The 12,318-nt window shown below is 39.8% G+C and overlaps 1 protein-coding gene across 2 annotated transcripts in view; it reads right to left on the bottom strand.

Annotated features, from left to right (window-relative positions):
• Positions 1-12,318, bottom strand: part of MEGF9 (multiple EGF like domains 9) — a 158,592-nt gene that overhangs the window by 43,928 nt on the left and 102,346 nt on the right. For both annotated transcript variants that reach the window (XM_029614370.1, XM_029614371.1), the window contains exon 4: positions 1,273-1,422. In XM_029614370.1, the coding sequence (XP_029470230.1) occupies positions 1,273-1,422 (150 nt within the window). The remainder of the gene's footprint in view (positions 1-1,272; positions 1,423-12,318) is intronic.

Raw genomic sequence — 12,318 nt, 5'->3', positions numbered from 1 at the left:
GTTTTCCTAATAGGAGATGTATTGGTGTCTTAAGGCCTAGTGTAATATTTTCAGTGTTGCCTTTTCTTTGGTAAGGTGGTTACTGTTTTAAGTGCTGGAAATTGGTGCAGGTTGTTTACTATTTATGCAATTTCTGTTCAGACAGAATATGTATCTATTCCTTGTGACATTTTAAACAATAAAAATAATTACCGGACCTTTACTTTTTATTTCCGCCGTGAATTGTAAAGAGCAGTGTGTCACACATGCAAGCGTGGCCTGCCAGGTGTGTCACGATGGGAAAAAGGTTGAGAACTACTGCTATAAACTAATGGTATGTAAATCAAACCAGTGCTAAAAACCTGTGGTAATCCCAAAAACTGTGCAAAGACTAGTGTTAAAACAGATGCAAAACCCATGGTAAAAACCGGTGCTAGTTTGAAAAAGGCTACAGTGTTCCCTATTGGCTGGTACAAGTGACCTAGGCTGACTTGTGATTGGTTGTGCACACATGTCCATCTGTTTTCTTGGACCCAAAAAGCAAAGCGGAAGCCGATCCAGTTGGCTGTACAGCAGTAAAAACAAAGAGAATCGGTAGTTGAATGCTGTTTGCTTGACTGTGCTTACTTCGGACTCCCGTTGGATTGCTATTGACAGCTACAAACATAATTTAATTTATGTTTGTTACAGGAGATTGATATGATCACATGTTTTTGTGACATTTGCTTGCTGACATCAGCCCTGGTCCTATTGATTGCCCCTGAGGCAGCTCTATGAGAAAGAGCGAAACTCGGCCAGAGTCGGGCATCACCAAATAAAGGGCGTTTCCAACTACTGATTCTCTTTGTTTGTACATCTGTTTTCTTGGACACTCCTTGCATGGATATAAAAGGTAGCCTCTTCCAGTACCATTTTGACAGTGCTGGGTGATGTTAGGAAAGCTCTGAATTTAGGCGCTAGAGGTTTTCTGTGAAGGAATGGTGGGTTTTTCTTTAAGTTTGTCCCTCCTGAATAGATTGTGGCCTGATATAACTATATCTCAGTTATGATTTTCTGTGTACCATATCTCTGTAACTGCCTGTAGATCGAAGGCTATGTATTAGTATACATATCTTTCCAGAAGTTACGCTTTTCCCCTCCCTCCCCATTTGTATAAGTGGTTAATGTTTTATTTACCAGAGGGCTTATACTTATCAAATAAATATCTTATATCAACTACTGAAGCTATGCCATATTATTCTAGAGGCTAGGCTATTTGAACTGTAGTAAAAATCAGAAAAGTATGAACCCTACCCTGGTGACAGCTGCCAGTAGACATTACTGTAGAACATGGGCACTGCAAACACTCTTCTGAGAGCAGAGCATTCTGTTTTCTGTAGAAACCAGCCTTGCAGTTTTCACACTTTGCTCCTGCAGTATTTTCCTGGCATTCTGAGCAATTGCCTGAAAGAAAGAGATGGTAAGCATGCTGGTGATCAATCCAAATTGCTGCTCTTAAAGGGCCTTAAGTACTAAGCATTTTCCCCACAGACGCAAACTGGGAGAAAACCTTTAGGGGCCAATTTTCAAAAGAATTTAGGGCCCTAAATTGGCCAATTTGAAAATTTACTAGGGCTGAGTGCATAAATTTAGAGTCCTAGTTTCAATAGACACCTAAATTTATGGTCCTAAAACTGGGTGGCTACAGGAGCAGAGAGAGTGGGGAAACAAAGTTAGGGACTCCGCACTGATTTTCAGAACTAGGCACCTAAATTAGGACACTAAACAAACAGCAGGCCTAAATTTAGGATCCTAAAATTGATGTGACTTTTCACCCGAAAACAGGCATCTAACTTATACACCTAATTTAGGAGCTTTTTTTTTTTTTTTTTTTTAAATATAAAAGCCCCTTAGTATGTAGACCTCGTAGAGTAATTTTCAATAGTGTGCATAACAGCACATATACTTCTAAGAAGGTGCACCTAAAGTTACAGCATTATTTTATAAACTGTGCAATGGGAGCCAAACAGTTTATAAGTATGCATGCATGTTTCAGTACACATGCATTTAAAAAGAACAAGTAAGCATCCTCATAGTTTATAAACTTATTTTATAAAAAATGCACATATTTTACACATCAAATAATTGTAACATGTATAATAATCCTGCACAACGCAGGTATTTTATAAGATTGGCTGTTATATGTGCATATCTCACTTATGAAAATAGTTACTTGTGTGCATATTTACAAAACACCAGCTCACTGAGACCTACACCAGTTCACTCACATCCTCCATCAGTTGCTCCAGACCCACTCCCCCCCCACCCAACAAGTGCAAAGAGAAGCCAGATTTAATACCTGTGACTTGTTTAGCAGTTGTAAAAGCAGTCACATTTTTAGTGTATACACATATTCTGAATATAAAGTAAGTAAATGTACATGCACTTCACACCACACCCCAGAACACCCTTGAAATGCTCTGTTTGTACACATACTTTTAAATGTAGCAACAGTGCGTACATGCTCCCGTTCTTCTGAAAACTCACCATACAGAGGCAATTTATACACCTGTGTGCCAAATTTACCAGTCACAACTCCTACGTTAAATCTTTGAAAATGACCCCTTTAATGTACAAAACATACATTATGTGAAATTACTGGAGCATGAGTTCCCAAAGGCAGAGAACTGCAGAAGTACTCTGATAGTACACATGTAACCTGGTTTCACATGTACTTATGTGCACTAAGGAGAGGTGTTCCAGAAGGGGGCTAAGTTGTGATTTCCATACATGATTTTTAAAAAGTATGCATCTAAGTTACCCTGAACAATTTATGCTCTGCTTGAAGCATGTATACATTTGTGCAGGTACTTTGCCAATTACCCGACGATTTTCAAAGCAAAATACTCATGCACATTAAGTTCACTTTGGAAATACTTTGCACACACAGACTACAGCTACACTGGTTGTTATAAAACTTCTCTCATGAAGGTTTTATGCCTTCTGGATTACATTAAGGACTGGATCCTTTCAGTGGTTTGTTGCAGAGGAGAGATACTGACTACAAGTAAAAGCACTACATTTGATTCAGTGTTTCAGCAAAAACAGAATGCATCCACTAGTTACAGATTCCTTTTAGTAGAACATGTAAAGTATCAATCTATATGATCTCTCTACTACTCATATTTTCATAAAGTTATCCTTTATAATTTTCAAGATTTTCTAATCATTCTGAACAATAGACAGCTCCAGATACACTCATGCTCAGAGACAGTGCTAAGTAAGTGTTCCTTTTTTTTTTTTATTTATGCAATTTCAATGTTACAGACTTCAAATACATGAGTCATTACTCAAATTATAGGGTATACATAACACATAATAATAATAATACTTAAAGGGAAAAGGAAATTTCATCCTATAATTCTAATTACCCTTTTTTTCAGAAAAAAATGGGGGAGATCTATTCCAGTGAGCATTCTATCTCAAATAAACCATTTATATAGTTTCACAAGGGAAAAGGTGAGGTGTCGGGTAATTAATCTTTAAATGCTAGCTACTGCAGGGTTACTAATATCTGCTCAGCTCCTTGTATCCGACGGGATTCCAAAAACTTTTCCAATTGTTCAGGTTCAAAAAAAGTATATCTAACTCCATTTACATGGGAATCTAATCACAATTTGCGCCCCAAACGTTCTAGCTTGATTCGCAAGAATTAGAAATCTTTTTCGTCTCTGTTGAGTGGCTTTAGAAACATCTGGATAAGTCCAAATTTTTTGACCCAGATATAGCGAGGACCTTTTACGCAAAAATAGTTTCAATATGTTATCTCTATCAGAAGAGAAAATAAATTTAACCATTAGGGTACCTCTTTTCTCTATCTGGGTCTCAGGCGACGCTTCTAACAGTTCTGATACATTTAATGTTCCTTCATCAGCTAATCGATTGCTACACTTTCAACTCTTGTCCCAGGTAGAAAGTAAACCTTTGCTAAAGGTGGAAGTCCTTCTGTGGGCAAAAGTAAGATCTCTTGGAAATAATTTTTAAGTTGTTCCGCAGGTGAAATCAACCTGCATTTAGGAAAATGTACAAACCTTAAATTATTATATCTCATTAAATTTTCATACTTCTTGTCTTGTATCGCTTCACCTTTTATTAAAGCTGCTTGGACTTCCTTCATTTGATTCATTTCTATGTCGATTTTTTGAAATTTTTCAGTGTGAAATTTCACCTCTGGAGCCATTTTGCAAAACTGTGTTTGTGTCTCAGTTATTGCTACCATTAATTTCGCAATAAAATTTTGCAATGTAGTTATTGCTTGCCACACAGAGTCTAATGTTATAGTCTCAGGTTTTTCCAATGATAATAAAGAAGGAGTATGCATTACCAGTTGAGGAAACTGGAAAGTTCGGCCTTCCCCGATACTTGCGAACTGCACAGATTCGCCCGCCGGTTCCAGGGTCGGTATACCATGGACCTCTCGGCTCTCATCGAGTTGCCCTTCCATAACATGGGGTGGATGTTGTTGGGCCACCTTCCAAACTCGGCGTTCCCTGCAGCACCCTCATCGAGAGATCTTACTCCCAACGACGACTTCTGTCGAAGGAGAAGTTCTGGGTCTGCAGTTGCAGCGCTCGATGGTGGAGAGGGCATAGCCTGCGTTCCGGGACTCAGCATAACATCTCCCATGAGTGGGGGCATTTGCTCAGTAACCCCCGCTCTCGCGGGACTCTCCGGAGCTTGAAGTCCCGACAGTGGATAGAAACCCGCAATCGACGTTTGAACCAGGGCTGGTCTCTGCGGGGTCGAGGTTCCCTCTCTGATTCGCCCTTTTCGTTTAGTGTGAGGCATGGCGTTTCACGGCTCAGCAGTAAAGGTAATAATTCTCAAAAACGAAGTTTGCAAGAGCTCCTACAACACGTCCTCTCCTTAAGCTACCATCCAGTAAGTGTTCCTTAAAGACAGTTATACTCCATGTTCTGTACATTATGTCAGAAGTACACTTGGCAATTAATCTATATCAATTATGATTTTTACTGTTACAAATTTTGAAAGTAGAAAAAACTATATCCTTTATTAGTTCATAAGTTTTTGGGACTACTAAGATTCCTTCCTACCTTAATATTCCTGAAAGTTTGCATATTTAAACATTCCATAGCCTGACAAATATCATCTCTGTCCAATCTTCTGTTGATTCTTTCGATCAATGTAAACAAAAAAAACCCAAACAAAAACAAACAAAAAAACCCAAACAAACCAAACAAAAAAAAACTATGATTGTTTTTCTTCCACATTTCTCTCGAAGCTCTGGAAGCAGTCATGTTAATATAGTCTACACTATCTCAATTTTAGTGGATCTGATTGGTCCAAATTAGCAATATCATCAATGGCATCACATAAGTACTGCATTAATCAAATATAATGTCATTCCAAAGGTTATTCTGGATGCTTTAAAAGACTGTTCCTAGCAGTTCAGAGAAACTGCAAGAGGAGCTTCTTATATAAAAATAAAAAAAAAAATTTGATTTAGTAATCTAACTTTTTTAATAAAATGTATTTAGCACTTGTGCGTACTTTTCAAATATTGAGCAGTACAGACAGGATATATTTTAGGGTGTACCTAAGTCCTTTCGTCCTGCATTTGTAATAGGCTAAGACTCTTTTGCAATCCAGTGTGTGGAGTCTGTTTTCTCTGTCTTGTTTGTGTGGTTTTGAAAAATAAATTGGAAGCGTGATTGCTCAGTTGATATGAAAATTAGACACCACTTTCTGCAGAAACTCTGGATGTGTACGTAAGACTACTTTGTCATGATAGAATTTGAGGTTGGGATGGAAGTGAACTAAGGTTTGCAGCTCGCTTACTCTATATGCGGATGTAATCGCTACCAAAAATAACACTTTCCAAGTTAAGTATTTTAGTTCCGCCATGTCCAAGGGTTCATAGGGAGGTTTAGAGCTGCTAAGACTACATTTATGTCCCAGGAAACTAGAGGCTCATGGGTAGGACAAAAAAGATGTAGGAGGCTCTTCATGAATTTTGAGATAAGTGGATGTATGGAGATGAGGGAGACCTCCTCTTGCTGGTGATAGGCTGCAATGGAACCAATATGTATTCTGAGGAGAATATGAGACCCATTTTGGCTAAGTGATGCAAATACACTACCAGCATCAATCCATGGGCCACCATTGAAGGGGGGTTCAACCGAATGCCTAGCTGTGGTGGTGGCGGCACACTGCATCATTCCTTATATCTATTCCATTTCAAAGAATTATTTTTTTCTTGTTGAAGGCTTCTGAGCCAACAACAATATTTCCTCAATCTCAACTGGCAAGTTCCAGTGCGCTATAGTCGCGCGTTCAACATCATGCCATGAGATTGAGGGAAGATTGGAATGGATGTAGGAGGGAGCCCTCTTCTTAGGTTAGGAGGGTTGGGCCACTTCCCAGTTTCTGTGGAGGACTTGGCATGGACAGGTCAGGACTGCACCATGAAATCAGTGCATAATAATTATGTGCACAAGCTCACACTGGGTTCCCCTACCGTGTAACTTTACTTCTGCTATGGACGGGGTGTAAGTCGCATAACAAAATATATGAGGCTAGCCAGTGGGGTGTTAAGGCTCGGGGCTAATAGGGTAAAAGTGAGGCAAGTTAGCTAAGTGGTTTAGGAAGTCCTCTCCTTTACTGGGAAAACTGGGAGCGAACTGGTAAAAAGGCCTATGTACCTACTAAAATTCCCCCCACTTACATGCTCCAGACAGCATTTGTGTTAGTCAATATAAAATTTTGTACCCATGTATGCTCGGATAGCCGATTTTATAACACATGCGTATGTTATAAAATCAGCATATCCACATGCTCGCTGGCAAACATGTGCACGTGCGTACTCATGTGGGACTAATTTTACTTCTATATGTTTTCCTTGAAGTGTTGAAATGTTCAGAATGCACAGTGCATTGTGCTTAGTTCTAGAAAGCTTGTGATACATTCTCTCTCTGCAAGTCCAGAAATTTTGTGTTCTGAGATTTTGAAAATGTGCCCCCCATCCCTGAGTGACGCATCTGTGGTGAGGATTACCTGGTGGAGGGTTGACTGAAGTGAGCCACCAATTTCCAACATTTCATCTGGTTAGTTATTTGAACTCACGATGACAATGGCTGGAGAAATTGATCCCACTGACATTGTAGTTCCTGTTGGAGGTATTTCATGTGCAATCATGTGAAAGGTACCACATGTATCGCCTCTGCTATGTGCCCAAGGAGTACCAAAACCTGATGAGCCACTCTGTAGGATCTGGTGGTCTAACAGTAACACCAAGTCACATAGTTTCTCGGATCTGTCTGTCTACGGGTTCCTATAAATTGCAGCGATTTGAGTTGCTTGAAGGTTTGACTTTTCATAGTTTATTGGGAAACTTAGTTGCTCTAAACAGGAGATGATCATTTCCATGTGCAACCATGGAGCTTCTTTTGAGGGGGTTGTGATTAACCAATCATCTAAGTAGGGAAATATCCGAATCCATGATAGTCACAGGTGTGCCACCACCACAGCTAGGCATTCTGTGAAGACTCTGGGAGCAGATGAGAGTCCAAACGGGAGAACTTTGTAAAGATAGCATTTCTCCCCCAATTGGAAGCAAAGGTATCACCAACAGGATGGGTGTATGGGGATATGAGTGATTGCATCCTTCAGGTCGAGAGAGCACATCCAATGGTGAGGTTGGATGAACAGCACTATCGTTCCCAGTATCTTGAATTTTTCTTGGCAGAGATACTTGTTGAGTGCCCTGAAGTCTAAGATGAGGTGAAGACCTCCTGATTTCTTGGGAATGAGGAAGTATTTGGAGTAATATCCTGATTGTACTGGGAAAGAGTTAACGCTGATGGGATAGGATGGTCCGATGAAACTGTTTTTTGGAGAAAGTCGACAAGAGGCGTGTTTGGATGGTTGAGAAAATTTAGGTGATAGCTCTTCTGGACTATGGACAACACTCATTGGTCCATTGATGCATTTAAACACTCAATCCAATAAAACTGGATTCTACCTCCCCCCCCATTGGTGTGCTGTGCTATGGTAGTGTCTTGCTTAAAAACCGTGCAGAGGCTTGGCTGTTGGTTGGGTCTGGATTTTTTATCTCTGTACCTTGCACTGGTTGAGTTGGCTACCAAGGCTGCGAATATACAGTTTGCTGGTATTGCTGATATGGCCAGTAAGACCTTCCAGCATAAAAAGGTTATTTGTACTGGGGATAGAAACATCTTGGCGCAGCTGAGTCTCCAGCCAGGGATAGGGATTGAACTGCAACATTTTGCTCTTTTATTTGTGACACCATTTTGCTAAGCTTCTCTTTGAACAGGTTGTTACCTAAATAGGGGAGGTCTGCCAACTTTCTGTTGACATCCTCCATGATGCTATTTGCCTTGTTCCTATTAGGACTGCTGATGTTCTGGAGGTGGTATCAAATAGCTCATAAACCAACTGCAATAAATGCCAAAGGCCTTCTTTTAGATCATAAGAGTGGCCGTGGTGTCATCTGTTGTCCATTCTCTAATATGATGTATGGCTTAAGCCCTTTCAAACATTTGTACTAATATTGTATGATACAGAACTGGTGCTGTTGCACCCTCAAGGTGAGCATAGTGCTCTGGAAAACCTTTTTTCCCCAAAGTCTTCTAATAGTGTTTTTTTCCTGGCAATTCATGCGGCCCTTGATGAAAAGCTAAGTAAGATTTCGGAGCAAATACATGACCTGAAGACGACAGTCTCTGATTTGAAGTCAATACTGGAACAAACAGAGGGTCGAGTTTCTCTACTTGAGGACGATATGCTGGCGCTGACAAAAAGTCGTAAAGCGTGTCAGACCAGGCTTCTAAACTCAATGACTTGGAGATCTAATCTGCGATTCCTCGGTTTTCCGGAATCAATTGAGGAGAAAAATCTACGGAACGTTCTCCTGGACTGGTTACCTGAAGCTTTGGGTGTTCCAAATTTGCAAGAAGCTCTGGAATTTGAATGGGCTCACTAGCTGGGTGCTCGTCAGGACTCAGTCTGAGACTGAGTCGTAATCATTAAAAGTACTAAACTTTAATCATAAGCAGCAAATTTTACAAGTGACACATAAAATGCCATCTCTAAAATTTCAAGATCACAAGATCTACATTATCCAGCATTATTCACTGCAAGTTTCAGCTTAAGACGAGATTTCGCGCCAACATGTGCATCACTGATCCAAAAAGGCATTCACTTTACTGTTTAATACCTGGCAAAACTGAGAATTTGGTATGAAGGGAAATCCGTAATTTTCAAGTCCAGAGTAGAGGCAGAAAATTTCTGGAGCAATTAAATAAGTAATTATTTGCTTTTCTCCTACTCTACTTTCACGGTGCATTGGAGCTTCTACAGCTAGCTGCTTGTGCGACCTTGCATTGTTGATTTTTTGCGGCTTGACTACAGTATCGTTCAGAAGACAGCCTGGCAGATTCCAAGATCTTCTGGCTTACTACTGTTTTGACTTTTGAAGACCTGACCTGTCTGTTCTATTATGGAGCATGACCTTGGAACTTGCTTATTCCAGTTTTGTTTACCAATTCTGGTTTGCTTCTTTATTTAGCTTTTTTTTTTTTTACACCAACGCTATGAGATTGCATGTTTCAGGGTGGGGTACTTTTGTTAATATTGTTATGCCGTGGGAGCATGGCACCTACTCACGTTAAGCATTGACCCTGTTCTATGAATTTCAGAGTCTGTTTCATTTTGGGGTGGGGAACTAGGACAGTGGGTGGGGAGGGGAGGGGTTAGTTGAGTGTCATATTTTCCCTTTTCTTTTTTCTCTGCCCTTTGGGGGTAGAGTGGTGGGCCTTACTGGAGTGCAGGCTTTTATTGTTCCAGATTTGGGGGGCTGCAGTTTAAGGGTTGGGTGATTTATTTTCTCTGGATGTATCTTTATACAAGATTGTTTATTTCCCTCTTTCGTTTTCAATGGGGAGTAATACAAGGATAGTTTCTTGGAATGTAGATGGGCTGGGTTCTCCCATTAAGTGGAAGAATATTTTTCAAGCCCTTAAACACGCTAAAGCCCACATAGCCTGTCTCCAGGAAACTCACTTATCTGAGACAGAAAATAAGAAACTGAAAAGGGAATGGGCTGTAGCATGTTATTATACTACAGCTAACGGGAAGAAAGGTAGTCTGGCAATTCTTATACATAAGAACAATTCTCTTCAAGTATTAAAGGAAATCAAGGATCCAGAAGGGAGATTTTTTTATTCTTATTGGGAAATTGAGTCACAGGATTGTTACATTGTGCAATGTGATTGGCCTAATGTGTATCACCATGTGTTTTTGTTAATTTTGCCACCCTAGTGTTAATGCATTCACAAAGCGCCCCGATACCCATAGCTGATTTTAACTGTGTACACCATATACAATTAGATAATGATCTAACCCACGGGGTTTAAGTGGAGGTACATCTAAGGGGATCACTTTCTTATGTATGCAATTACAGCTGATAGATGTATGGCATGTCCTCCACCCAGAAGTAAGGGAGTATATGCATGTATCCCATGCCCATATGACAATGTCTAGAAATGACTACATCTTAATTTTCTCTGATCTTTTTGAGAGAGCTAATGAGGCAGATATTGGAGCTCTGGCAATCTCCAATCATACTCCTAATTGGGTGGACCTTTCACTATTAGATGGGTGGACCTTTCACTATTAGATGAGGGGGCTCAATTTAGGCCTTGGAGGTTTCCCAGGCATTTGGAGGATAAGGAATTCCATACTTTCTTACTGAGCAGGTGGGAAGATTTTGAGAAGCTTAACTGGCAACATAAAGATAATCCTACCCTGTTTTGGGAGACCTGCAAGGTTGTTCTAAGGGGGGAGATTATTCTTACTAACACAATATGCTATAAACAACTGAATAAAACCATACTTCACTTGGAAGGTAAATTGAGGGAGTCTAAGCAAGTACTTGTTGATTGTCTGACCCCACATCGCAAAGAGAACTTTTGTACTGCCCTTGATAATTTAAACTCTTATCTCCATTTGAGAGCTCAGTGATCCCTACGTTTCTCAGAACATAATTTTTTCAGGTTTGGGAACAAGTTGGGTAAATTACTAGTCAAACTAGTTAAACTTTGGAAAGGGAAAACCTTTATAGAAAGCATGAGATCCGATATGGGCAATCAGGTGACCAATAGTAAAGAGGTAAGTGAAATAACTATGGAAATTTTACACAAATCTATATATTCGGAAGACAGAGTGGGGCCCCCCCCCCCCAAGGAGGAAGAGGTTTTTTCAGGGGTATTAATTTACTGCAAGTCTGAGCAGCAGCTGGAATTTTTAAACTGTCCTATTAGCAGCTTTGAAGTCATGAAGATAATTAAATCTAATAAGGAACATAAACTTCCCGGCCCAGATGGCTTCACAGCTGATTTTTATAAGTTGCTGTGTCCTCAGTTGGCCAATCCATTCAGTTTATTCTTTATGGACACTTTTCAAAAGCAGTCTTTTCCCCGGGGATTTAATAAAGCTTTTATAACTGTTCTAGCCAAACCTGGTAAAGACCCAGAAGTTGCTTCCTCGTATAGGTCAATATCCCTCCTGAACTGTGATTTAAAAATGCATGCTTATATAATAACAGAACGCTTAAGTAGTATTATCCCTTCGATAATTTTTTCCTACCAAGCTGGTTTTGTTAAAAATCGGGCATCAAGTTCTCATTTAATAAAATTGCTTACTGCCATGGATGCTTATAAACTTTCTCATAAGCAGGCCCTAGCTCTAGGCTTTGATTTGGAAAAAGCCTTTGATAAGGTATCTCTGGCCTATATGTTCTCAGCTATGCATAGATTTGGTCTGACGGGTTCCTTTTTGGACTATATTTCCTTGCTATATCAATTACCTATTTCTAACATTTTGGTGAATAATTCGATCTCTGAGGATATACATATTCATAGGGAGGTCCATCAGGGTTGCCCCCTAGCAACAAAAAATGCTGATAACCCTACAATTCAAGGGGTTTTGGTGCATAATCAAAAATTTAAAAAATTGTGGCTTTTGCCGATGATATATTAATCTTTAACTAATCCAATGAGATCACTGCCTGCTGTTTTACCAATCCAATGGGACTTTGGCTTGTTTGCAGGCCTAAAAATTAATCATGATAAATCAGAGGCTCTAGATATCTTTGGAGAGCTACAGGCTAAGTGGATGGACAGTGAAATGAAATATCAAGGAGTTCACATTCCTGTTGATATGGAGAAATATGACTAATGAGGGAACCTTGAAGCTCGTCTCTACCCTTTACTCTTGGAGAGATTTACCATTACCTTTGATGGGGAGACTATCTCTTGAAAA

The sequence above is a fragment of the Rhinatrema bivittatum genome, chromosome 8 (assembly GCF_901001135.1).
Source record: "Rhinatrema bivittatum chromosome 8, aRhiBiv1.1, whole genome shotgun sequence".
NCBI lineage: Eukaryota > Metazoa > Chordata > Amphibia > Gymnophiona > Rhinatrematidae > Rhinatrema > Rhinatrema bivittatum.
This window is presented reverse-complemented; position numbering and strand designations above follow the sequence as displayed.